At 39.6% G+C, this 26,937-nt stretch overlaps 1 protein-coding gene across 1 annotated transcript in view; it reads left to right on the top strand.

Annotated features, from left to right (window-relative positions):
* Positions 1 to 26,937, top strand: part of cntfr (ciliary neurotrophic factor receptor) — a 187,061-nt gene that overhangs the window by 135,381 nt on the left and 24,743 nt on the right. The window contains exons 4-6 of the mRNA XM_053476323.1: positions 4,897 to 5,014; positions 7,775 to 7,941; positions 10,752 to 10,915. Of these exons, the coding sequence (XP_053332298.1) occupies positions 4,897 to 5,014; positions 7,775 to 7,941; positions 10,752 to 10,915 (449 nt within the window). The remainder of the gene's footprint in view (positions 1 to 4,896; positions 5,015 to 7,774; positions 7,942 to 10,751; positions 10,916 to 26,937) is intronic.

Raw genomic sequence — 26,937 nt, 5'->3', positions numbered from 1 at the left:
GGTCTCTTATATGCCAGGCACTCTCAACTTAGATAAGCACCTCCGTACAGGATTTACAGGGCTTTCTTTATATTGGACGTTCGATTAGCATCCAAGACACGAGATGAATTTACATGCACGCATCGAGGCAGCTGAATCGTTCCCCGAAGAGATGCCAGTCAGGCACTTTCACCATGGACACCAGGGTAATTTATGATAATGGTTTTTCCCATTTGAATTCCTGACTCTTCTTTGCTTGTTGTGGATCTTTACGTAGAGATACCCAGAGAAAACCGTTTAGGTTTAATGACATTGACTACAGACAGTGTGGGAGCAAACGTTGAAGAAAATCAAGGGGGGGGGTGTAAATTAGGTACACTTTATGATTGTTCCTCGCATCTATTATGGAATTTAGAAATACCAACTTTCACTTTCAGGACATTTAAACAAGCATTTTCCCATTATGTACATTCATGCACATAGATTCACTCACTCACTCATCGTCTCTACCGCTTTATTCTGTATTAAGGGTCACGAGGGCCTGGAGCCTATCCCAGGGGACTTAGTGCACGAGGTAGGGTACACCCTGGATAGGGTGTCAATCCATTGCAGGGCTCACACACATACACACATACACACTACAGTCAATTTGGAAACGGCAATTAGCCTAAACTGCATATTTGGACTGTGGGAGGAAACTTAAGTACACGGAGGAAACCCACCAAGCACAGGGAGAACATGCCAACTCCATGCACACAAACATGGGAATCGAACGCGGACCCTGGAGGTGCACATAGTCTATAGATGATTGTCATTATGTATGTTTAAAAAAACTTTTTTTATAATGTAATGACATTGATGGCACTGATCTTTTTTTTTTTCCTAACTTCATAACTAAACAATTTTATAATTCTAGCCTGACAAAAACACTGCTAACTTAGTCTGCAACTGCCTGAAATACAGACGGTGCAAATACTTTCCAGTTTGGAATTCCAAAAGCACATATAATGCAAGTTTTAAATCGGCAAATCAGTGAGTTACGTAAGTGTCTTGTGCCTGTTAAGTGTCTGAATTAGCTTGCTGTTCATTTAGGTGGGTTTAAATGCTCCTCTGCCTCCCTTTCTCATCCTCATTCTCTCTACCTCCATCAAGCCCCCTTCACTAATGTCTGCTTCCAATTGTTGGATGCATAGCTGGCATTCCATACCTGTTAAAAGGAAGCAATCGGGAGGGGAGTCACTACTTAAAAATGATAAGGGGAGTTGCCCTGGATCCACTCACATGCCTTTCATGTGACCTGTCTGCTTGACGTTTGTCAGCTGACCCCTGCGACCGTGTCTTTCATTGTGCCGACACTTTAACTAACTTTAAAGATTATGCAAGTGATGAGCATGAGGCCATGGGCTCCTATCTGAGCAAGGAAATTTTGTCAGAAGAATTCAATTGTCAAAGTGGAATAAAGTGTTGAGGAGTTTACCTGAAGTTCTAGAGGGCTTGGACTAGGAGTAATTCTTAAATTATGTTGTCAGCACTCTGTGAGATGTCTAACGTTGGAAGGTAAAGTGGGGTTATGGAGCATCCAGCCAAGGCCAAAGACAAACGGTTTCATATGTTACAAGTAAATTGAGTCAACAGTCACCAAAGGCTCTGGACGCTGAACAGAACTTTTCTCGTCAGCGTGATTACTGTTTCTGACAGCTAAATCGGTGCACTCCGTTGACTTGTGCAATTATCAGCTTTTATTACAAATAGTACTTAACTCCTTTTGTACCTTCCCTTTAAGGTTTGCAACCACTGACATGTTTCCGAGGGTATGGTTTAACTACCCTACATAAGACGTGACACCGTTTCGGAGTAAAAGCACAAGCTTGAGCTGCTTCGGTTTTCCTATGGTCACCGGGGATGGGAAAGCTCTCGAGAAGCCCTACCCTGCTTTCTTCATGCACATTCCTGCGTTGAAAAGAGTACAAAGGAGAGGCCTGAGAAACGCTGGACAAAAGTCCACGTAGACACACACAGTTAACCTTCTCATTCAAATCCACCAATCCATCCACAATCACTTCTTAACAATAGCAATCTTTTTTTTTTTTTTTTTTTTTTTAACTATGGTGACTACGGAATGCTCCTTTTTGAGCTCTTCACGTCAGTTAGCTTTTGAACACGACATGCCTTTGGAGGTGTAATCAGGGGTTGATTAAGACGTATCAGTGAGCTGCAATTGTCTTACTTGTGAAGCAAATTAGATTAAAGTTGTGTGTGCTTTTGATAAATTGGTTTGCCAGTTATTTGCAATTAGGAGTTTTTTTTTTGGTAGGCTTAAATGATTACTTTTTTAATCTAAAGGCTAAAGCTGTTGCTGTGGCAAAAGAACCTTAGATGAAATCATGACAAAACCCAAAAGGGAAGAATGCAGATGTATTTCTTTGTTGTCACTTCAAAAACATTGTGCCCTCCGAAAAAAAAGGGGGAAAAGCGAAACATAAAGGGAACAATAGAAACGTTGCTAGGCAGCAAACACTCCTGAAAAAGCAATCTTGTTTTGTTTTGCGGCTTTCGCCTCTTTACAGAACGCGTCTTTGAGATGCTCCTCTGTGTAGATGTCCGTCTGCTTTCATTTGAAGTGAAGTGTATGTGTGTGTGTGTTGGTGGGGTTCCGGTATATGTGAGCTGTCAGAGTGCCTGTTTGGCCCCGGGTTGAGGAAAGGCCCCCTGTGGCCAGAAGGCTGGGGCGGAATGCGGCTCCTGAGGAGAACCTCCAAAGCCTCAGAGTGACAAGCTCACGGCAGGAATTTTGGGGTCATCGTACTCTCTGACATCCAGCCCCTTCATCCAAGGCTCACTCTGCTACACCAGTCTCTTTCTCATCTCGAACACAGTGAAGAATTCTCCGATGTTCAGACTATGTATATATATCGCAACCCCCTTTTGCAGTCGCATGTTGTTCAGGCTGGGCTGATGTCATCTTCTACAGATAGGCTTGCTCTGCTCATTGAAAGCCCATAGACCATTTGTAGATTGATCCTCCAGTGGGACTAATGAATTGAGTGTCAGGGTCAGTTGGAAGGCAAAAGCAAAGTACAGAATTAAATAGAATTGGTTTCTTAGAGGAAATTGGAAAGCTTGGAAAGATTTTATGTGGAATATATTGAAGATGGATCAGTATGTCAGGCAGGAATCACACCAGTGCAGCATCCGAGTGAGGCGATCTCGGCCCTTTTAGAGCACAGTGTGATTGCGGTAAGAATCTGAATCCCTGAATTCAGCCAACTGCAGGAAGTGAACCAAACAAGTGGTGTATTTTGGAGTGCAGGAGGCAATTTTTTTTTTACAGATATAAACTGCTTAATTAAAACAAAGGGCACACTCACTCATGGCTTTATCCTGTATACAGGGTTGCAGGGGGCCTGGACTCATCCCAGGAGCCTAACCCTACACCCTAGATGGGGTGCCAATCCATACACTCACACTCTCATTCTCATTGCATTGGCATTTTGGGAATCCCAATAAGCCTAATCTGTATATTTTAGGACTGTGGGATGAAACCCACCAAACACTGGGAGAACATGCTAACAGACCTGAGGTGGGAATCGAACCCTGACCCTAAAGAGGTTTACATGCAAGGCTACAGTGCTTACCACTAAGCCACTAGGCATAATTTTTTTTATAATTATTTCATTGTATTCTCTAGTGCATTTTTTTTTATTTCTGTGAAATGTCCTTTTCTTTACATCGAATAAACATATTGTATAATCATTGTTATATAATGGATGAAGTATTAAACATAATATTAAGAAACACTCGATGAGGTAACCTAAATTTTTCAACTAGTTCCATGATGTAATTATTGAATCATTTATTTACCACTGGCTCTAAGCTCTCAGGTGATTTTTCATGATCTGACAACACTCATTTTTCCCATCGCTGTAATTCTGACAGTTTTACAAGAATCTTTTTTTTTTTACTTATATGTGTGAAACCAAACGAATCCAATTAGCAAGCAAAAAAGTATTAATTCTGCACTGACTTGGCAAACAGGCTGCTGAGTGTTAAAGCACACTTAGTGTATTAGTCAGTCGTGCACTGCCATCAAAATGGGCTTTGTAACATTACACTATAAACACAAGGAACACTTCAGTTGAAGGCCTTTCGTATAATGGACATGGCGCTCTCATCATTACAAGTCGTCATCATTATTAATGACTTTTCCGACATTGACAAATGACAATAAATAATGTACTGTAAGTGCTAAGTGCTAAAGTCTCGTACATAACTCTTTAAATGCATCTAACTAATATCAAGTACCACACGACTATCAAAATACAGTAACTTATTTTTTTTGACATGCTGCACAGTCGGTCTTTATTTCCTGTCCTCTTTGTGTTATCAGGACAGTGGTTAATGTAATCAGTGCTGAAAGGAGCTGAGGCCTTAAAGCGGCTTTGTTTCTGGTGGAAAAAGGAAGTGCTCACTTGGCATCGAGGCTTAAGCCCGTGTCTGCGGCAGAAAGGAAGAGGCGGTTAATATTATGCATCACCCGGGCAACTGGTCCGAGTCATCCGTTTCAATTTCAGTGGTGAGCGGCACGGTCCAGTGGTGGTGCGAGAAAGAGTCCTAATCTGAAAGGAGGGCTGGGGCGGTTATTGCATTTCTCCTTTCACACCCACTTCTCCACTCCTCCTCTCTTATCCTTTTTTCCTCCTCTCTCCTTTTTTTTTTTTTTTAATCCTTCACCAAAGAAAAGACAAATAGGTTTACATGCAAGCTGTTACTGCAGGCCAAGAGACCTCTGGGACTGATGTTTTGGACGACTGATGGTTATCTGAGGAGTTGCAGTAGGCTTGACAAAGTGCTTATTTTCTTCTCTCTCTTTCTCCTGACTTCCCCCCCCCCCCCAACCCTCTCTCTTTCTCTCGATAGTTCCTCCGAGGGAACCGCAGGTGACGTGCCGATCAAACACCTACCCCAAGGGCTTCTACTGCAGTTGGCACCTCTTGCATCCCACATACATCCCTACGGAATTTGAAGTCGACGTCCAGTAAGATATTTTGTCACTTTTTTTTTTCTTTCTCCTATACGGCTAGTCCCCCCACTTTGCTGATATCTGCTTCTATTACTGCTTACTGTCTCAATCTTCATCTGGCACCCAACCCTCCCTTTTTCCATTCTCTATCTTGTTGTCTGTCTGTCTCTTTCTCTTTCTGTCATGTGGTGTCTGGCCTCGTGTAAGAAAGCGGCCCGCCTGAATCAGTGATCTATGCAGTCAGCTTCTCCCTGGTGAGAGCTGATTAGGCCTGTCTGACTAGGAGAGACAGGACTCAGAATCTCAGCCCATAGCCCTTGTGGGATACAACAAGACATGGACTAGAGCTCCCTCTCTCTCTCTCTCTCTCTCTCTCTTTCTCTCTGTCTCATTCTGTCACTTTCTTCTTTTTATTCTCCCGCTATTGACATTTATTTACATTTTCTCGTTCTGCCGATATGACTTACATATCCTTGAGCCAGGATACAGTGGAGCAGCAGAGGGTTACGTGCCATGCTCAGGGATTCAAGGTGGTCCTGGGATTTAATCTCACATCCTTCTGATGAGTAGCCCAAAGCCTTAAGCTTTGAACCATAACTGCTGTTACTCACTTTCTATATCATTTATTTATTCTTCTGCTCTTCGTCTATGTTTTTTTATTTCTACCTGGCACTATTTCTAAAAAAAAAAAACAAAAAAAAAAAACAAACCTTGTCCTTAATTATCGAAATCTACGCGATTCACGGTAAGCCCTAGAGAGGCCTCTACAGAGGCAGCCTCCGTGTCTCGGCCTTGTGCCATGCCGAAGAGCTGCCTTTCTGGGATCATTTTGTTCCGATCACAAATGTCACTAGGCAATTTCACAGCAGACAGCTCCTCATTAATATTCTACAGCCAATATGTCACATTTGAATAATCGTTTCTGTGCTTCTGAACTCGCAAGTGTGACTTTCAACACATTGATTAAAAATTGGCCCTTAATTAGGGAACAATGGCCTTTATTAACCAATCCTATTAACAAACGAGGTAATAATTTAATATCCTAATTTTTGAAAGTGTTAAAACTAGAAAGAGATGAAACAACTCTCGAAAAAACAATATGAATGCCAGATACTGTTAGCTTTTGTAGATTGAGGCTTTTTTTTTTTTTTTTTTTTTGCCAGTCCCTTTGCTCTAGGGAAAGGAAGTGATATCAGAAGAACAGTAAAGGCTTTCTGGCAGGCAGCACCCTGGGGCAGACTCCTGGCAATGTCCCACTCAGCAAATCTATTCTTGTCTTATGCTTTGTGGCAAAACTATCCCTTTGATAAAAAAAAAAAAAAAAAAAAAAAAGGAATGCTGGACGCTAATGAGGAAACCATATAAGTGATGTGATAATAATTGTTCGGCAAATGATAACAGTGTAACGAGTGAGGAATAAAGCGTAAAGGTGCATGCTGTTGAATGAAATTAATTAATGCAATTTGCTTACCATTACATTAGAAACATTTGCATGCAGCATGTTCTTGGGTGTTTTGTTCTTTTTATTCCTAAACAATTCACCCAATATTACAGGTTTATTAATTAATAAACAAAATGATATAATCATAGTCACTGCCAAACAAGTCAGTTTTTTTTGTCAAGTATGTTATAGCACCTTTAAGCAGTCATTCTGATGGTAAATTTAATAAAAAGACAAAAATATACAGCTTTTTATTGAAGAATCTGTGGAAGAGGACTGACACTGGAGACTTCTGCAAAAATGTCAAATAACAACATGCTTTAGAAAACTTCAACAATTGAGAAAAAATGTTTTTTTTTTATCAGTCTGTATAGAAATGTTAGAAAGCCTAATTTATTAGAGCATTAATGAACCTTTATTCATATGAACCTTGCATCCAGCATCACTGCAGCTGATATAAGATTAGACCAAACCTTCTGATTTGTGCATAAGAGCATTTAACAGCAATGGGTGTCATGTGTAAGTGATCTAAAACTCTGACAAAATGCAAAACATTGGTAATAATTGAATGATTGGCTCTAAGGTATTAAAGAGTGTTCAAGTTTAACCAGGATTTTTGATTGTGCAGAATTACAAAACGCTGTTATGAGAGCCAACACTTTATTTCTCTGTATAAATCAGTGCTACACTAATGCATTTATCCCAGAGATTCACTAATGCGTGGATTTTATCAAAAATAAAAGTTTCACGATAGAAAGTTTTTTTAGTATGTCAGAGCGATGATCAGACTGCCTGCAAACGCTGGCCTCCCAGGAACTCCTTTAATGGTCCAAACATATAGAAATGGCTTGGAGCGATGTCAGAACTGAAGGGTACAGGCCCAGTTCCTTTAATGTGCAAATAGTGTTCGTGAACGATTGTGTGTAGAGTCCCCACAGACAGATGCGTCTCTTCCACAAGTTGGTGACAAATTATCCGTCAGTTTTCAAGGATCAGGCGTTCCACTTGCACCACGGCAGTGATAGATATTCATTCGTGCCTTCTTTAAAAACGTTCGCGGCATTCAAATATTTTACTGTGGCAGAGTACTTGAAGTCTTCTGTAAATGTCAGTAAATCAGTAAATCTGTTTTACAGCTTCATTCATAAGATATTTCATAAGTCTTGGTTTGACTTGAACGCTCCCTGTGCATTTGAAACTTTAAACAAGAAACTGCATACTCAGTTCTTTATTTTATTTTTCCTGGACATGACCAAATTTACTAACCAGGTGTTCTTTTTTGTGTGTGTGTGTGTGTGTGTGTGTATGTGTGTGTGTGTGTGTGCTTCACCCAGACACAACCAGAAGTCTCTAGAAGTGAAAAGAGACGATGTCCATAAGAACAGATGCCATGTGAAGTTTCCTGAGCTCTTCTCCAGTTTTCCTTACCGAGTCAACGTCACGGCGATCAACGAGCTCGGGAGAGCGTCCACAGCAGTCAGCTTCGAGGAGTCAAACATGGGTGCTGCTTTAATTCTCTCTCACACAAACTTCTCATGTGAATAATCATGATGATTTGCATGCCATGTGTACAACATATCCATAGTATATCTCTATAATTCTTCTTGGGACATCTGCACTCTCACATGTTTTTTTTATGCTTCATGAATGAATGTCCAAAAACACTAAGCTCTTGCCGGCATTCACATTACACGCCTTCAAAATAGGACAATGTAAAAGTAGCAGCAAGGGATTAGTGAAGTAGTAAATACCTAAAAATAGACATTTTATGGCCCGTAAAAGTGTTTTGATGGACGAAGTGCTGTGTGGGTTTGACCAAATGAATACACTTAGCCTATAAACATCGACATAAGCTGAACATGCTTAAACATAACCCTGCCTTTGCCAGTCAGCTGGTGGAAGACCATTGCTGTCCACAGCCATTCGTATCAATTACCTAAATCATGTTTGGCATCTCAGTCTGTGTTTCATGCTCAGCCTGAGAATAGCCCTGTAATCATTTAGCGGGGGCAAAAGAATGGAAGTATCCAAAACATCTGGCTTATATTGTCAGACACGGAGATATCTTCGGACTGCTGAAATGGTCTCTTAATCGAGCTGGACGACCCCATGCAGTGACTCTGCACTGGGAAAGAAGGGAGTAGCTGGTCTCTGGAGGATGAAAAAAAAATCCAATAAGTATGGGGGGAAAAAATTGCAGAGGCTCCCAGGAACTAAATGAAGTGTTTACATGCATGGCTGCATGCATACTTGATAGTAATAAAAATGCTAATGCCATCTGGATTACTGGATTAACTGCAGAAATATTTGCCTCCTAGTGATGGAGATGATTTATGGGGCGAGAAAGACTCCCGTTTTAAACGGGCCACAGCAAATTAGATTTGATTCAGAAACTGAGTTATGATTAGTGTATGATTTGGGAACGGTTAGGTAACGCATGCACGAATCTGCATGCTGGTTTATTGGCGGTTTAATTCTAAGTATAGTGGTATTGTTTATGTTATAGATGCGCTGGTGTCAGCTCTAATGCCTTGCTCAATTACTCATACAATACTGGTATCACGTAATACCACTTGACTATTGGGGCAGGGGAGCTCCGTGGTTAAGCTGTTGGACTGTTGATCTGAAGTGCCAGATGCCACTGTTGGGCGCTTGAGCAAGGTCCTTCACCTTCAAATGCTCAAATGCAATCAGGCATCAAGTTTGCAACAGGTATGCCTGACAGGTACCTCTCCAGGGACTGGATAATTTATCTCCAATATGCCTGATGCCACATGGACAGACCCCTCACCCCTTACTTTTACTATGTGTACTTTTACTTTTACTACAATATACAGTAAGTAATCTGATATGCTGCTACAGAAGGTTCAATACCAAGCCATTCCCCAAACCCCAGCCACTGGATGCAGTGCCGGTCCCAAGCTGGGGGGTTGCACCAGAAAAGCCATCCAGTGTAAAACCTGTTCCAAGTTGTTGTGTGGATCGAATGGTCCACTGTGGTGACCCCTCAATGGGAGCAGCCGAAAAACCAACAACAAACATCTTTAATTGAAATAGTGACGGTGGTTGTTTGGAGTGTACACAGCAGAATCAGCGAGTGTGTTCATTAAAAAATAAGTGCAAAATGCCATGAATGGTGCGCACACAAAGGTAATCATGTACACAGAAGCAATTACACATGAGTCACTGAGCACTGAGGCACACGTTCTTGACGGGGTCTACAGTTTGCTCACAAGTCGAGGTGAAACGTACCGCGCATTTCAACCCGAAAAAATAATTGACATTTACTTGATATAAACTGATATGGCTCTACCCACTCAAGTTGGCCATTCTCGCACTTTTCATACATATAACTTAACAGCATAATGTTATGAACTACATTCAGCATGCTAAGGTTATGGCTAGCAGGACAGAAAAACATCACCTGGGCTAAACAAAAGGTTTCATAGTCCCCCCTACAAAGGGCAAAATGTTTACATCCTTATCAACAAGAGAGAGAATGAGTGAGCACTTTGATTTGTTGCCCTTATGTTCCATTACACAGTCATGCCGCTTCATGTCCGTCCTGTTAGGTCACTCATGCATTTGTTCGTTTTTTGTGTACAGGGCATCGGCGCCTGCCCTCCTTCCATAAAAGCCTGAGAGGGGTTGAAAGAAGGCTAGTCGTGTGTTTGTCCCAGGATCGGTTTAAACAATATCCACACAGTGTTTCCGAGTTGTAAAAGAGTGTTTCAGCCATGCCAGGTCAGGACTCTGCATATAAATCTAATCCAACTGTGTGTACCATGAATAGTTAAGACACAGGAGAGGGAGGAGGTTTGGACGGAGCTTACCCCCACGGTTCAGGGCATCTCTTTGTCCTTGTGTGTGTGTGTCTGTGTGTGTGAAGCTAAACCGCAGAGCAAACACTGTGAACCTCAGCCGCCATGGGGAGGGAGGAAGAGAATGACCATGCTGTTGTGCTCTGCCCATTTCTCATAAACCTCGGCTCAATGGGGCGACCCAGAAAGAACTGCGTGCATTCAGAGATGTTTTTGGCCTAGAGACTTTCTCGAGACGTGTTGCAATGCGGATGTTCTCAAAGATGTGTGTGTATTATGTCAAATAGATTTTCCGCTCAGCAGGAAGAGGGACACTTAGACGCCATTGTCTTGTGCATATTTCCCCTTTTTCTAATCAAGTGCTTTTTTGATGCTGTTTGTTTGCACTAATCCCAAGTGGTTGCTCTTTTCCAAACAGCCCTGTCCCCCAGTGCTGCGATTAGGACTCAATGTAGACACAAGCTCTAATAATGTCCTTGTTGATCCACAGTGAAACCAGATCCTCCAGAGAAGGTGGTGGCCAGACCAATTCCCAACAATGCACGCAGGCTTGAGGTGACCTGGAACAGCCCATCCACATGGCCGGACATCGAGTCCTTCCCTCTTAAGTACTTCCTGCGTTACCGTCCGCTGATCCGAGACCAGTGGCAGCATGTAAGAGCTATTTTCTTCTTATTTGCAAAGTGGTCCCTAAAACAACATCTGAATGTTTTATTTAGTTTTAAATCTTGTCTTAGCTTTCTTTTAAAAAAAAAAAGTCTATTTTAAGTACTATTTAAAATGTTGGCCTGATTTGCAATTCACTACTTGGCAAAATACAATGGATTGCTTGCAAGTTTGGGATCTTTTGTACCAGATGGCTTGACCAAACTTCTAGAGTCTGTAATCCTACCTTCAAAAGCTTGTAAGAACTTACTGGCCCATTCAAACTAGTCAAAGGTAGCAGAACAATCAGAGCCTGTCGGACTTACAGTGAGACTTTAGCAGGCTTTCTTTTATCCAGACTAGAGTGAAAGCCCAATCCAAGTTTCTCACTGATGGCATCTAACTGGGATTATTGCGATTTAACACAAGGCACATTAGTATGATAGCAGGTGTGCACATATTCCACTTTTCATCCATTGGATCACAAAGGTGGCATTTCGGATTTGACAGCAAACAAGACCGAAATTGGAAGGATTACTGTAGAGGATGGAGGGTTATCAAATTGGAATCTTGCACCTGCATTGTTGATAATCTCTCAGGTTTTCTCTGTAAGAGACACTGATGATGCACGCTTTCTCCATAACCCCTGACTTCACATTTGCAATATGGCCTGATAAGAACAGGTAGACGATGTTATCCTTAACAGCGCTTTTCCAACCATCGAGGATTTGTCTAATGTTAGGGGACCAGTCACTCCCATCAAATCAGGCATTGAGTTGCATTTTGGGTGATTTGAGTTATGGATAGTTTTGAATTCCTGGTTCAATAAGTTGTGTTTTAATACCAAGTTGTTTACTGTATGATGTCTTGTTGCTGAGATATTGCCAGCGTGGGTTTGTTTCTGAGGAGCACCTTGGAAAACGCCTTGGATATCCCTGCTAGCCCTAAATATAGACTCACCAGATTTATACCAACAAAAAAAAAATGTATGTTTTTGTACCATGACTGGAGTAAACAGCATAGTATAGTATTCAGCAATGTGCTTTAAAACAATGTTCAGAATTCAAACTTTCTTAGTTCTGCTGAAGGTTCAGAAGCATAAAACGTTTAGAAACGGATTTTTGCTGACATTGAAGATTTTATACATTTCACTTACGGCCATACTGCATGTGTGTGGATACCACGTCGCGTTCCAAAACCATAAGTATTAATGTTTATCTGATCCTTCTTTGCATCCCTAGGCTTTAAAGAGATTCTGGACAATGGTTGTGGGTATTTTTGGCCATTCAGCCACAAGAGCACAAAAGGTTGGGCATTGATGTTGGCAAGAAGTCCTAGTGTTTTAATTCAGCTTAAACTTGTTCAGGTAGAGGTCAGGGCTGACTCACTGCGCAGGGCACTCCACTTCTTCCTTTACAAATTTGTCCTAAGGAACCTCACTTTGTGCACAAGAGCATTTTCAGGCTGGAACATGTTTGGGCTGCGTAATTCCAGGGAAAAGAAATTGTAAGGTTGGAAACAGAATAGTGTTGCAAAAGTTTTCTAAAGTTCTACAAAGACATGTCCATTAACCTTTAGCCATATAGCATACAAAAACTCTAGTGATGTGTCCTGAACTACATACTGTAATATACATAAAATACAGAAATATCTCCATTCTACATAGCGTGCACTGGTACTTATACACGTTAGAGCCCTAGGCAGCACGGTATCTCCTCGTACTATTAATCTGTCTGTGATTTGGGACACAAATTACACACTGCAAGTTCTACGAGCAATCATTTTTTAGAGAGAAATATGCGATCTAATCCAAGTAATATTGACGCTAAATAAATATTTAATGACTTCATAATATTTCAATTCTATAATTGCAAATTGCTCCATTACAGCTTCAATTTTGCATACACAGTTAAAATATTCAAAGGGAAAACATGTTAAGCAGATTTATTGCCGGGTCTGTGCCGGAAACACACTATTAGTCAAGAGTTTGGATTCACTCACTCGGAGAAGGTGCTTAAGGTTTTTTTTTTTTAACTCATTTAGAAAAATAATGAAGACATAAAAGATAAAAATTCTCAACCAGACCACTTTTATTTTTAATAGGACAACTCCACTTCTGTAGAGTGTCTCAACAGTCTAGAAAAGCTTAGTCTAGTGATAAATAGAGGGAATTAACATTTTTAGCAAAACATCTTTCATGTTTTTAGACAACTTTTAAGAATACCCTCGACAAAAGAGGAATGTAGTGAAACTGCTCTCATGGCTGGATTGGGAAGTTATCTCAAGGAACGTCTACGGAGTGCACTTATTTGCAGAACTCCAGATGTGTTAAGACAAGTTTATCAAAAAAGACTGTGTGTGTGTTTAGAGAGAAATGGCAATCGTGTTTAGGCTTTAAAATAGAGATATAAAAATAATATTTACTCCATGTAAGGGGACTTTTGGGATCTTTTTTTATCTAATAATTAGTGGGAAACTTTAAAATTCAACTAATTTTTTTTTTTATTTTAATAAAAAAAAACAAATTATTTACAATATATTTTATTAGGAATATTTTTTTTATTAATTTTTTTTTGTCACATACACAGTCATACACTGCAGTCAACTTTAGTTGTGTATGAAATATACTGTTTATGAACCTGTATGTAATGTGCATTAAATAAAGTTTACAGTTGCATTACATTTTTAAAACCATCTCCAGGCATTTTGGGGGAAAGGAATAAAACAATTATATCTCGTTGTTAAATCTAGTGTGTTTAAGCTTATTATACTGTACTGTATATATATTCAAATATGAGGGCCATACTGAAAGTTTTTTTTTTCATTATAAACTGAGATAGATCATTCAAATTGCACAGGTTGGGAGAGTAACTACTTAAAATATTCTTCACCACCAGCAATATATTTGAACCAGCGTTGAACCCAACTCTCGAATCCTCTTTGAAAAAAAATAATTAAATCAGGTATTTACTGTTACACCCACTTTTGGATGAGTGGTCACTTTTCATGGTCTCCCACTGCATGGTTTGTCTTTAATGCTGGTTTCCCCTTCTTTAAACTTCTTCATCCATCTGTGCACATTGCTCTTGTCAATGATGTCATCTCTGTAAACATTCCATAAACATAGTGCAGTGGGAGACCATCGACTGTGACCAAGGGGATTTTCCGAGAGGATTCAAGAGCCGGGTTCAGCGATAGTGCAAATGCATCATATGTGATGGAGATTATGTTGAATATAGAGGCAGAGCTACTCTACCAACATGTGTGATTTGAAAATATTATAAAATAAAAGGATGCCTACTTTTGCCTACAATACTTTCAGTACAGTAATAAATGGGCTAAGTTAAGCTGCTAATTAAAAGACCTTTCGTTTGTAACTTCATTATTCAGATTTCTTTCAAACATAAGCCTTTATCAGAATGTATTTAAGGGTACAAACTTTTGACGGACAGTGTATTTAAGGAAAGAGTGCTTTGGAATGAAGCAATGTGTAAAGCGGATTTATTTATCTTAATATCTCGGCTAATATTTGGTTAACCTCTGCCATATGGATAAGATAATATCTGCAATCGTGAAAAGAAAAAATTATATTTTTAGCGAATTATTGCAAGCCAAGTTCAAAACGCCCCGTTTCTGTCGAAAAACTGTCTATTACAATTAACTACACATCGACCACATTTATTTTCTGAAATTGATGTGTAGGTGGGGTCAGAGCATAAGCAAGCTGTGTTAATATCTGTTGAAAAAAGCAAATTGTAAATGGATTGCGGGTGGCACAGTGGCTTAGTGGTTAGCACTGTCACCTTTCACCTCCATGGTCTGGGTTCGATTCCCATCTCGGGTATGTGTGCTTGCTTGGTTTGTTTCCTCCCACAGTCCAAAGACATGCTAATTGGCATTCCCAAATTACCCGTAGTGTGTAAATGTATGTGTGTTCCCAGCGATGGTTTTGCACGCCATCCAGGGTGCACTAGTGTCTCCTGAGATAAGCTCCATGCCCATGTGACCCTGTATACAGGATAAAGCAGTATAGACAATGAAAGAGTGAGTAAGTAAATTGTTGTAAATGTATAGCTGGTGCCATTTTTCCAAACGTTTCCTCCAAGCCCTGTACATTTGTAAAAGAAAAATTGAATAAAATGAATGTACGTGCACCAGATATTCTTTGTAAAATTCTTTGTACCAATCAAGTACAAGTAAATGTATTTCCCTAAATTTTATTCTTGAACCTTCCCATGATTCACACAGGTATTGATCTTTGCAGGTCTGAGCCATATGTGGAGAGTTTATCAGCTAAAAAAAAGAAGGAAAATGTTTGGCTTCTCTACTTTCCATTGAACGCTTCATCTGTTTCATAGGGGCCCACATCTTAGCTGTCTCTCACATATGATATCACTCACTGTATCATTATAAGAGGGCTTTGGAGAGATGAAAGAAGCAGGTCAGAGTGTAGGAAGCCATCCATTTCTCTGAGTCAGACATCGCTGACTGATGGAACGCCTGAGCTCGCAGAGGTTCCTGTTCGTGTCCGTATTCGTGTTCGAAGTTGAAAATATGCAACCAAGCTCAGGACCAGACTGGTTGATCATTTGTGGGTTAACATGTGTTAGAATGCACTGCCATGTCCATTGTTCTGGACTGGAATTGTAATGGCTAGTAGTGTTACCTCACACCTCCAGGGACTAGGGTTGGATTTCGACCTTGGGTCTCTCTGTATGGAGTTTGCTCCTTGCGAGAGGCTCCAGGCCTCGTGTCGGTATAGAGAACGACTGAGTGAGATGCGCATATCGAGGCATGCATTTAAATATCAGTAGAAGTTCTAGAACCGTCAAGGGATTTGTTGTCGCAAAAAAGTGCGAGACTTGCAGTCGGCATGCCAGGATAGCAGTAGAGAGGATGAAAAGCTGTATATGATTAACAACATAACAGCATCAAAAATATGAACCTGAATGCAATGATTAATGTTTCACTGGGATTTAGTTGGAAGGAGTGATGCAAGTTCGTGGTTCACATAATTTCAGCACTCTTAATAATTCAAAAGACAGAAATAAAATATGAGTTTATAAGTATGTAAGACTAAAAAAAAAACTGCTCAGGGTTGATAAATTACTTATAACATTACAGTTATGGACGGCACAACCCACAACTGTGTATGCTGTGAACGGTTCTTGACCCCTAATTAACTTATTTAATATCAAGTTATTCAATTTTATTCAGTGCACGATATGCATTATTCAGCAACAGCAGTTGAGGTAAATGGAAATGTGTGTAAATGTAATCCGGTGAATTCAAGGTGTTCCAGGATCCCGTTAGATTAAAAGGCAACTCCTTTGAAAGAGCGTCGGGTTGATAAAACACTGTATTTCGCAAGGAGTCGCTGTATTAAATTCTAATTAGAAACCACTGTATTGATTACATCTGGTAGGAATGTGCGTCTCTGATTTATGTATGAGCTGATTCCTTTGTCCCCGTTGTAATACCCGAACCATCAGCATGATGTAACCGAGTACGTTATAACTACCTTGTGCATTCTCCGCATTGGCATTTCTATAATGGTTGAGTAGAAGTGTGATTTTTGCGGTATTGTTGAGAAGAATAGCTGCAGCGGGAAATTCAATAGATGCCTGTTCAGGCTCGATTGCCATTGATTGTAGCCAGGAACGAGGAGAAGTCTGCTGCCAGAGAGGCATGACGTGCTCCAACACGTCGCACGGGGCTGTAAAAATAACCGAGGCATCTCAGAAAGTTCATCGGCTGACCGCTGCTCGAGGTTCGCGCTCGAATGCAAATACGTCGTGAGATTTATTTCCGTATTGACAGCTTAGTTGTTGCTTTTTGATTTGCGCTCCTGTAAACGTCTGAACGGAAAATTCAAACAGCAAGGACTGGAAAAAACACACTATGCTAAGCATTAACTTTCCTTCTCGTGAGAAAAGGTGATAGATCGAGAACGCCGGGAGAGAGGGAGAAAAAGGCCCGAGAAGACTGTGAAACGTCTTTTTATTTCTTGTCCAATAAAAGCAGCAGGCTAGAGGACGGATGGAGCGGCGAGACGGGAGGAGGGCATGAGGATGAACATAGCAGGCCATTTTTCTTTCTCTTCCTTTTCATTTCCAGAAATGATGCTTTTAAAGATGAGGCTTAACGAGCGCCGGCGCTGCCACTCGCCTTAATGAGAAATGACCCGGCCGGAGGAGGATTCTGCGATTGTAAAGCATGTTTTGCCTTTAAGGATGCAGGGATTTTTTTTTTTAGTTCAGCTCCCAATGGTGTATCCTGTTACAGGCCATCATGCCTGTGTGACTGATCTGTGCTTATGTCTGTTGTTGTTCTTTTAACAAATGGTTAAGTTTTTTACATCCTGCATCCGATGCCAAAATGTCCATGTTAATCATCACAAGCCATCAAAAGAATAATTACTACATTAGTACTGTATATTTTTCAAAGGATCTTTAGGATGTGACACAACTCTGAAACGGTGGTTACTGTTTATGATTTTTATAGCAAAAAGATGTGATTAAGTCTGAAGGAAAACACTGTAGTAAAACCGATTAATAAAAAAGAAGAATTTTTATATCTGGTCTTTTTATTCAAGTGATTTTTAGAATAAAAAAAAAGAAAATAGTCAGCAATATAAAACAATGATTAAAGAAGATGCATGAAGCAAAAAACAGCCACTTCAGACTGATTGAAGGCTTATTTATATTCATGACATACTTACTAATGGTTAAGCCAGAAAAGTAGCTGTTGCCCATTTTCAATCTTTTTTTTTTCTTTTTTTTTTTGTAAGAAAAAGATTTTAGTTTAAGATTTTGTTGCTGTAGGATAATTTTGAGTCGGATTCCCATAAAAGTGGTTAAAACTCAAGTGGCACAGAAAGTTGTAGCAACATATTGTACGCTTATAAAGTGGCACAGTGGCTTAGTGTTCAGCACTGTCGCCTTGCACCTCCAGGGTCTGGGTTTGATTCCCGCCTTGGGTTTAATGCATAGAGTTTACATGTTTTCCCCACGCTTTGTGGGTTTGCTCCGGGTACTCCAGTGATTGGAGTTGTATCATAGTGTGTGAATTAGTGTGTGTGTATCATACAGAAAACGGCGTGTGTACAGCGGCTAGCTTGTTTCCCAAACAGGGGCTGAGAAAAGGAAGAGAAATGTCAAAGCCATCAAAGCCTAAACTTTAAGGGAAGCCTTAGATTTCTGAGATAAAGTTGGGCTGAAAATAATGCTGAAACCAATAAAACGGTATAGACGATAAGTGTGTAAGTGAACATGTGCTTACATGGAAGCCTTGCTGGTGTGTGGCAAGCACAATCAAACTGTGCATTTGGGTTTTCGGATATGTCGGTATATACTGTAGGCAAAACGAAAGTTAACATTATGAAATTTTATTGTAAATTAAAATTTCTTAATTCTTAAATTTCTTTAAAAAAAAAATCATTTGGAATTTTACCACTAATGGAATATTGGAATGACGTCACAACAATGTAGAACCCCTGAAATTATCATATTTTTTAACTTTTTGGGGGCATAGAAGCAAATGAAAACTACAGTACCATAACAATATGTGATCATGTGTAGTGTATTTGTGCGTATTTTGTTTCCTATGTGACCCATTATTTTTGCTCAGTCATGTTTGTGTAGGTGGTTAAAATAAACTAAAACTCACTTCATCATATTGCCTAATGTAGGTTGTGCTGGAAAAAAAGATACTGTACATCACTCTATACTCCACAATCCAGAGCCTTTTATATGTTTATAATAATAATATAAAAAAAAAAAGCTTTAAACGCTACATCCTGATTATAGTTTTTTCTTAAATTACTATGCTTTTAGATCGTTCCATGGTGCGATCTCTATAAAGTCCAGCGTTAACCACGATTTATTAATTTCCTGTCATTTATCAAAATGTTCAGTATTTATTCCTCAACATCCAGGAGCGTACAGGAACAACAGTCTGTCTCAAGGGCCGGACCATATAATAATATACTAAAATCTTTCAATTTATTACTTTATCTGGGATCTCTAATGTTTTCACAATCGCTTACGGTTGTATAAATGATGTCCTGTATTCTGGCCGAGGCATAATGCATTCACAAGTTATGAATTGTAGCTCTATTGGTTTAAATAGCACGTAGAATATTCAATAGTGCTATATTTATTCTTCTTCTCTTTTTTTTTGCACCTAGAGAGTATGTAGACGCAGAGGCTCAGATATCAATACACTGGCAAAAATATATTGACTATCTGACCATGTTTCAGAGTTAGCCTTAGCCATTAGACAGCTCACAGGCATGATATCACTTTTCAGTCCCCATCCATTTTGGCACTGATGGCAGTGAGTCATAATGCTGTGGGCATTGGAAATTAGGCCGCTCTATGTGTGTGTGTGTGTGTGTGTGTCTGTGTGTGACTTGTCTGTACAAGGATTTGTGTATCCAGGGCGTAAATGATCATCAGTACCCTGGTATACCTGTAAATATGGATGAGTGTGAGAATTCCTGTACTGCATTACTCATTGGCTCCCTCCACAAATCTGCCATTTAATTCATCCAGAGGTGAACCCGGAATGCTAGTGCTAATCCTAGCGCTCTTCCATATCAGTCCCTGTGGCTTTGGATAACTGTAGTATTCCCCACCTCATTTATCGATCTCATCTAAATGCAAAGCCTGTGGCTCCGGGGTGTGTTCCCTTTGCCCTTCTATTCCGACACGCACACTAACACAAGACTTGCATTTGCACCGAGACTTTTTTGGGGGGCGTCTAATTAGTTCATTAAGGAGACCCGCTCTGAAGCAGTGGCTCATCCTTAATGGGAAGCGCATCAAAAGCGCTCCTCTATTCGCCGTTTTCTCCCACACTCGAGTCATCGTCTCTGCACTCTTTCACACCATGAAAGAAATCAAGGGTCATCGGGAGACGCTTTCATCTGTGTGGCCTTTTCTTGCATTTCAATTTTGTTCCTGAGTTTTTTTTTTCTCTGTTGTTGTTCTGTTCTCTTCTCTCCAGTCGTGCTGCATGGCCCATCTCCTTCTCTGTCTCCGCTTGCCCTGGTTTTAATGGGCTTTTGTGCTTCTGCCAAAAGTCACTCTCCTCCTCCAGCCGGCACTTAGATTAATCAATAGTCCCCAGCATTGCAGTACCATTAGCATGGCAAAGGAAATTAGAGGCAAAAAAGGGGCCAGTCTGCTCTAACATCAAGCTCATGAAAGCCGACTCCTACGCCACTCCCTACCCTCCTCCTTCCTTTATCACGCTAACCAAAAAAAAACACCAGTATGTTCATCTGTTTTTCTTGGTTTTTTTATTTTATTTTTTTTTTCATTTTTTTGGTGTCCAATAATAACATTCTGTTTTTTTTAACAGTTTCGCACCCTAACACGTAATTGTATCATACCCGTAATCAACGACGGTCGCTTTTAACGCTGGTTGTGGCAAGTGGTTATTACTCGTCATTATCCATCATCACATTGATCAGTCCTTCCTTCTTATTCATTCATATGCTGACACTCAAACCTTTTTTAACATCTTATGCAGTCGATTTAGCAGAAAAGCCTTCATTCTGCTGTGAACAAAAATTATTTATTTATCTTGCGCTGTAGAAATGCAAACAATTCCTCATTGTCTTTTTCTGTCTTCCTCGCACTTCTTCCTCAGTCTGCTATCCCAATGAAATCCAATATGCTGAATAAAGAGCATGGGTTTCCTTTTTTTTTTTTTTTTTTTTTTGCCTGTGAAGAATCAGAACATTCTGATTGTTTTGTTGAAAAGTGTAGAGCGCAATTTAGACAATAGCGGATTGATGTGATTTTTAATGTAGCGGTTTATTCCTTATATAGATGGATGCATGGAGACATGCTCAAGCACGACTTAACAAATGTAAAAACTTATTAAATACTAATTACCTCTTGACCAACAATTTAAAAAGTCTTTCTATTTGTCAGATACAAGCTGATTTACAGTACAAGCGCCACTGATTTCCTCTCCTTTCCAAATGCTGCTAAATTTTGTCCCAGATCGTCTTCTTTTACATCCATCGAGTTACTATTACACCTCGGAGAACTGCAGCATGCTCTAATAGAGGTGCGTTGGGTCTCGAATCAGGCTGCCTCACACTCGCTCTTTACATTTTTTCAGCGGAGAAGCAGCAGCAAACAATGGCAGGAATTGAGTCATGGTTTTTACCCCAAATTGGTCTGGTTTGAAAATACTCTGTAGCCACCAGGATTATGTTATATAGCACATAATTGCAAAAGAAATTTCTACAAACAAAGGCGAGGTATAAGTGCAGACAGTGTGTCTGTGATGTTCTGGATTATTTTTTTTTCTATGGTGATATTTATTATTGGAAAGATGGGTATTATGGAGAAAACAGCGTGTGTACAGCAGAAATGAGCGTGGACCGCGGCTAGCTTGTTTCCCAACAGGGGCTGAGAAAAGGAAGAGAAATGTCGAAGCCATCAAAGCCTAAACTTTAAGGCAAGCCTTAGATTTCTGAGATAAAGTTGGGCTGAAAATAATGCTGAAACCAAGCAACTCTGGATAATATTATTAGATCCGTAAAAGTTACAGGACAAGTTACATGCAGCAGGGTCTACCTTAAAATAAGCTGCTCAACCGTAAGCTAGAAAAATGTATTTTGTCAACTGGCATTTTTTTTACAAGTTTACTGTACCTTACGTCATTTTCTTTGATGTTGTCTCTTACCATGAAAACGTATAACCACAGGCCACCCCTGGAGACAAGATACAGTACCGCTCTGCAAAAAGTCATATTTTGCTTCCTAAGAGCCAGACTTACTCATATTTTTAATGTACTCTTGAGGAATAGTTCCACAGGCTTCCTGGAGGACTTTTGTGGCTCTCATTTTTTTTGGTGAGTTTTTGGACCCTTATTTTCAGTCCAGTCCCTGTACCTGAGCAGTTTCGAGTCATGTTTTTTTTATTCCTTAAGCTCCACAGTGAGCTATAAATCATTCAAGCAACACTCTAACTGAAGACCAGTGAGTAACAGATGCAGATGATGACAGATGATCAGGCTGGTGATTAGTACACTGGTGATGCTGAATGTGAAGTGGTTGGAACAGACGAGAGGGGAAATGAGGTTGCTGCTAAGGTTGTTACATAAACAAACAGTTTTTAAATTGTATGTATTTTTTAATTATAAATCTTTAGGCAATTTGCAGCCTATTACAGTAAAATACAGTAAAAGACTATATAGTAGAATCCATGAGCTGCTTCCTTATTAGTTTATCATTAGTTCATGACTGACGTTCGCCTGGATATAAAATAATGTAAAGTGTCATGGAGCTGAATTCTGAAGTTCTGTCCAGTAATTTCCCTGATTAATGTTATTCATATTCTGATTAACTATAATATCTTTATGTTTTAATTTCTTTAATTAAACATGCTGTATAATTGTAATGATTTTTTTTTCCTATTGTAGATTAATTATAAACCGCATATACAGTTGAGCCTGAAAATTTGAAAAAATCAAGAGATTCATCGTGGGTTTAGTAAATCTTCACATCTCATAAGTTTGATTAAAAAATCAACAATAAAAACTTGGGCAATGCTATTTTTACATCATCATTACATTTTATCAGATCTTTTATTTCTTTTTATTGGTTGCGTCTGTGTTTATATTTTGACCAGACAGACAGGTAGACAAGCATTGCACTGGTTGTACAAACAAATATTTACAGATACCACAAATGCAATAGAAATAAGCTCAAATACAATTACTTTTATTTCTCACGCTCAGTTCTTGACTGCTATCGTACTTAATATTTATGTCATTCCATTTCACTTCATGTTCATGTCACTGTATAACACAGTTGTCAACTGTAATCCTCACTTTTGTAGTTTTTTTCCCCTTATTTTCTGCCTCTATGTTGATGTGTTTTTTCTTCCCTTTTTTTTCTTTAAACAGTGAGCAGCTATAACAAGGCAAAGTAATTTACCTCTGGGATTAATAAAGTTCTTCGAATCTTCAGTCTTGAAATAAAGCAGCACAGTGCACAAAAACACAATTATCTACTCCAAATTTTATTGTGTGGAGAAGCTATCTTATTTGTTTTTTAAATCTGGATCTAAATTTTTTTCCTAGTTTTGGGAAAAGGTTTAGTGATGGCGGTATAGTACAGTCGTGTCCAAACAGCATATGTCATGAATTATAGTTCTTATGCGCAAAACAGGTGATATCACTGATTATTTCAAGCCTATCTGGCTGAAGAGTTGTGCTAACTAGAATGAGGATGGAACACATACTGTATGTGGCAGGACGTGGCGTTATGTTCTGTGTTATGTTATCCACCTCTGCACAAAAACTTGAGTATGAATTGAATTGAATATCAATTGTGAACGTCTGTGGCAAATTTCTGTAAATGATCTTCAGGAAGCAATCAAGCAGGCATGGATTGAGCAAGTAACACTAGAGTACTGCAGACGTCTTTTGGATTTAATTTTAAGCCAGATTCATTCATCGTCTATACACTTTATCCTGTATACAGGGTCGCCGGGGGCCTGGAGCCTATCCCAGGAGACTTACAACCCACACACACATATAAACAGCTCACACTACAGGCAATTTGGGAACATGAGTTAGTCTAAACTACTTGTCTTTGGACTGTAGGAGGAAACCGGAGTATCCGGAGGAAACCCACAAGCAGAAAAAAAGGTGGAAAAAGTGCTAACCACTAACCACTAAATTATTTGTATCATTATCATAGATTGTCATTATTTACAAAATTAAAATGTCATTTAAACATTGAATTTTACAGTTTTCTTACTACCATTAGCCACCGTTCTGGGTCTTTTCATGTTTGACTGCTCACTGCCAACTGCTTGGGAATTCCAGTCTATTTACCTTAACTAAGACTTAATAAAGTGAAAGTGTTTAATGATTTAGGTCATTACATATGTTAACGAAGAACATTTAAATAAATTGGGTGCACAGGGATGACAGCATCTAAATATACTAATTAATATTACACTTAGACTTAGTTGTTTATTTTATATATATATATATATATATATATATATATATATATATATATATATATATATATATATATATATATAGTGATTTCTTTTTTACTTTGTGTTTAATCCTATAGAAGCTCAAAAAAGTTGATTGTATTGACTTCAAGTAAAGTGTGATGCTGTGAGAAGGCCAGCACATGACTGTTGTCATTCATATTTAAATCAATAAGAAAAGAATCATCTGAGCTCAAGTCCCTTCAATGGAAACGGCCGCCTGTCGATAAGCTATAAGTCCCCCACATGCAGTAGGCTCCACTGGGGATTCAAAGCGCTTGATAATCTATTACTCTTTTGGTTAAGGGATTTATACCCTTAAGATCCCAATATGCTTTTTTTTTTCAACGTTACATCAGTGACTTAACAGTTGGCAAAGTCGCTTGTCTAAAGTTGTTTGCTACGAGTGAGGCTTTTGTTTGTTCAGCACAAATCCTTCAGAGAGCGAGGGAGATGGTCCAAACTTTACATCTGTGCTGTAATTTTAGCCTGTCAAACTATTAATCATATTTACAGTTCACGTCAACCTGAGCACCCAAAGGAAATAGCACAGTCATGCCACTTATATAAAAACAGTATCGTGATGGCTAATTCACAGGGGCGTGTACGGCACACATTATATGCACTCTAGGTCTAATAAGGTTCCAATGAGAGATGAGGGAAGAATCACTTAAAGTGTTCAGCCATGCTTACCGGCCAGCTCTGACACTTTTAATGGCCAGGAGAGACACCCCCCACACACACTTGAGCATGTCACAGGAGAAAAGTCCTAGGTCACTTCCTGGGTGATTACAGGGTAAATAGGTGTCCCAGACATCTGTTACTACATAGCCATTTGTATGTCTATCATTGGAAGGCAGCACGGTGGCTTAGTGGTTGGCGCCGTCTCTTTGCACCTCCGGGGTCTGGGTTTGATTCTGGGTGGATGGATTGGCCCCCAGTCCAAGGTATAATGTCTCAAGTAATTCAAGTAAAGTCTCCTGGGATAGGCTCCAGCCCCACCATGACCCTGTATACAGGATAAAGCGGTAAAGACCGTGAGGTGAGTGAGTAAGTGAGTCAATATTACTGAAAGGAGAACAATGAGTTTACCAGTTTTCTTGGTAACAAGCTGACCGTTTTCGTCTTGTTTTATTTGAAGATAGAACATGTGAATGTTATAGAACAGCTGTTTCGAGATACAATAACTAACAGTAAGTGGTAATAAGCGCTAATTTATTTTTGTGGATGCTCCCCAAGAATAAAACTGTAAGCCAATTCAATTTTTGTTCTTTGCATAAAAAAGCCATGAAGTCCGAGGAAATGAACACCTTCGGGGAGCTAATCACATTACACCATCCTGTCATTGATTACCGTCAAGTTGTAGCATGTTTTATTCCATAATTAATATTTAATACAGCCAATACTTGTATCAGTGATAAATCAGGTCGAAAGAAGATCCGAGTTATTTTTCTGAGGTTGTTCTGATGACTAGAAAGACCTGGTGAAAAATGCACCCGGGTTTTGGGTATTATTCTACTGCTTCCTTTTCTACTGTTGTGGAAATCCTCAGGATGTCAGAGCATAAAAGGTTTGTGTATTGATTCTCCTTGTTCTGTGTTACAGCTTGCAGCAAACTTAGGTAACAACATTTATCATGGAGTAGAATCTTCAATATGACAGTAAACTGCTGTGAGCACAAGAAATCTATTCTGGCTCTTTTCTTTTGTTTATTTCGAACCCTAATGGCAAGACAAGTTGTGTTTCGTAATTAGAGAAAAAAAAAAATCCTTACATCGGATATTATGAAATCGGCAATAAGCAGCAGAAAATAGTTAATAAGCTCGGTTATTTGATAACAGAGTTTCAGGAGTCGCATTGTCATTTCTCTGTGATAATTGGGAAGGTGTTTCCACTTGCTTTGATATTAATTGCACCGTCGTCGGCTTGGCATCAAAGGCCCAGTAACCGGATGGACCATTATCCATTAAACCTGTTGGCGTGCTGCAGTAAGCCAATGGATAGGGGCTCAGGGAATTGCTCTCATTAGCTTGAGTGACAGCCCTGGCTTCGCCCGACCAATTTCATCCCATCACTGGAAAGTCAGATGTGAATGTTGGAAGTGGCACATAATTGCTTTTTATTTCCATGACAACAGACATCCTCCCGGCTCGGCCGCCAATCGTATTTACATTTTACGACGCAGAGCCGAGGAGGCGCTGTGGAGAGCTTTGCAGCCCTGTGATTATTTTACCCCTGCCTCTTTAGGGTTCATGTTCAGGCATCTGAACCTATTACACACTGTCATGCATGGCCAGTGTGTCAAAAACTATTTCCCAGGAAATAAACAAGAAGCAGGCGAAGGTTAACCCTGAAATCTTCCTGAAACCTGTCGAAGTTTTCATTTGCTTTTTGCTTTTTTTTTTTTTTTTTTTTTTGCTTATCCAAAGTGTAATATGCTTTCGTGCTTAAGAAAATAAAAACAATTAAGATTGTTCCACCAAATCTGCTCATGCTGTGGGATTATATTGAATTGGCCTTGGATACACAAGCAGCATGCAAGAGGCAGAAGAATTTCAGTCCTGGATAAAAGAATTCGAATCCCTCAAAGCCTCAATTTCCATACCAAAAGCCCGGAGTCAGGATAGGGTGTTAGAGTTAAATTGGACAGGATAGGGATGGGAGACGGGGGTCACTGGCCTTTCCCTTATGTAATCTCCAAAGCATGTACAAATCTTTCTTTTCTCACCGGTTCCCCCTCACTGTATGGGTTAAGCCTTTTTTTTAGCAGCCATCTCAGATATACAGATTAAAATAGAGCCTGTGGATGATACTCAATGAGGTGCCGATTGCGAAACTGCATGCTCAGAACTTTCCGAGAAATGGTATGAATTTAAACAATCCCCTCATGCTGGTGAATAGATGAGGAAGGTGTGCATATGTAGCTTTTATTATTATTATTATTATTAAATTTATAGAACCTATTTTTATGAATCGCACTCATATTTAAATGCT

This window comes from Clarias gariepinus, chromosome 17, assembly GCF_024256425.1.
Source record: "Clarias gariepinus isolate MV-2021 ecotype Netherlands chromosome 17, CGAR_prim_01v2, whole genome shotgun sequence".
NCBI classification, from domain to species: Eukaryota; Metazoa; Chordata; class Actinopteri; order Siluriformes; family Clariidae; genus Clarias; species Clarias gariepinus.
This window is presented reverse-complemented; position numbering and strand designations above follow the sequence as displayed.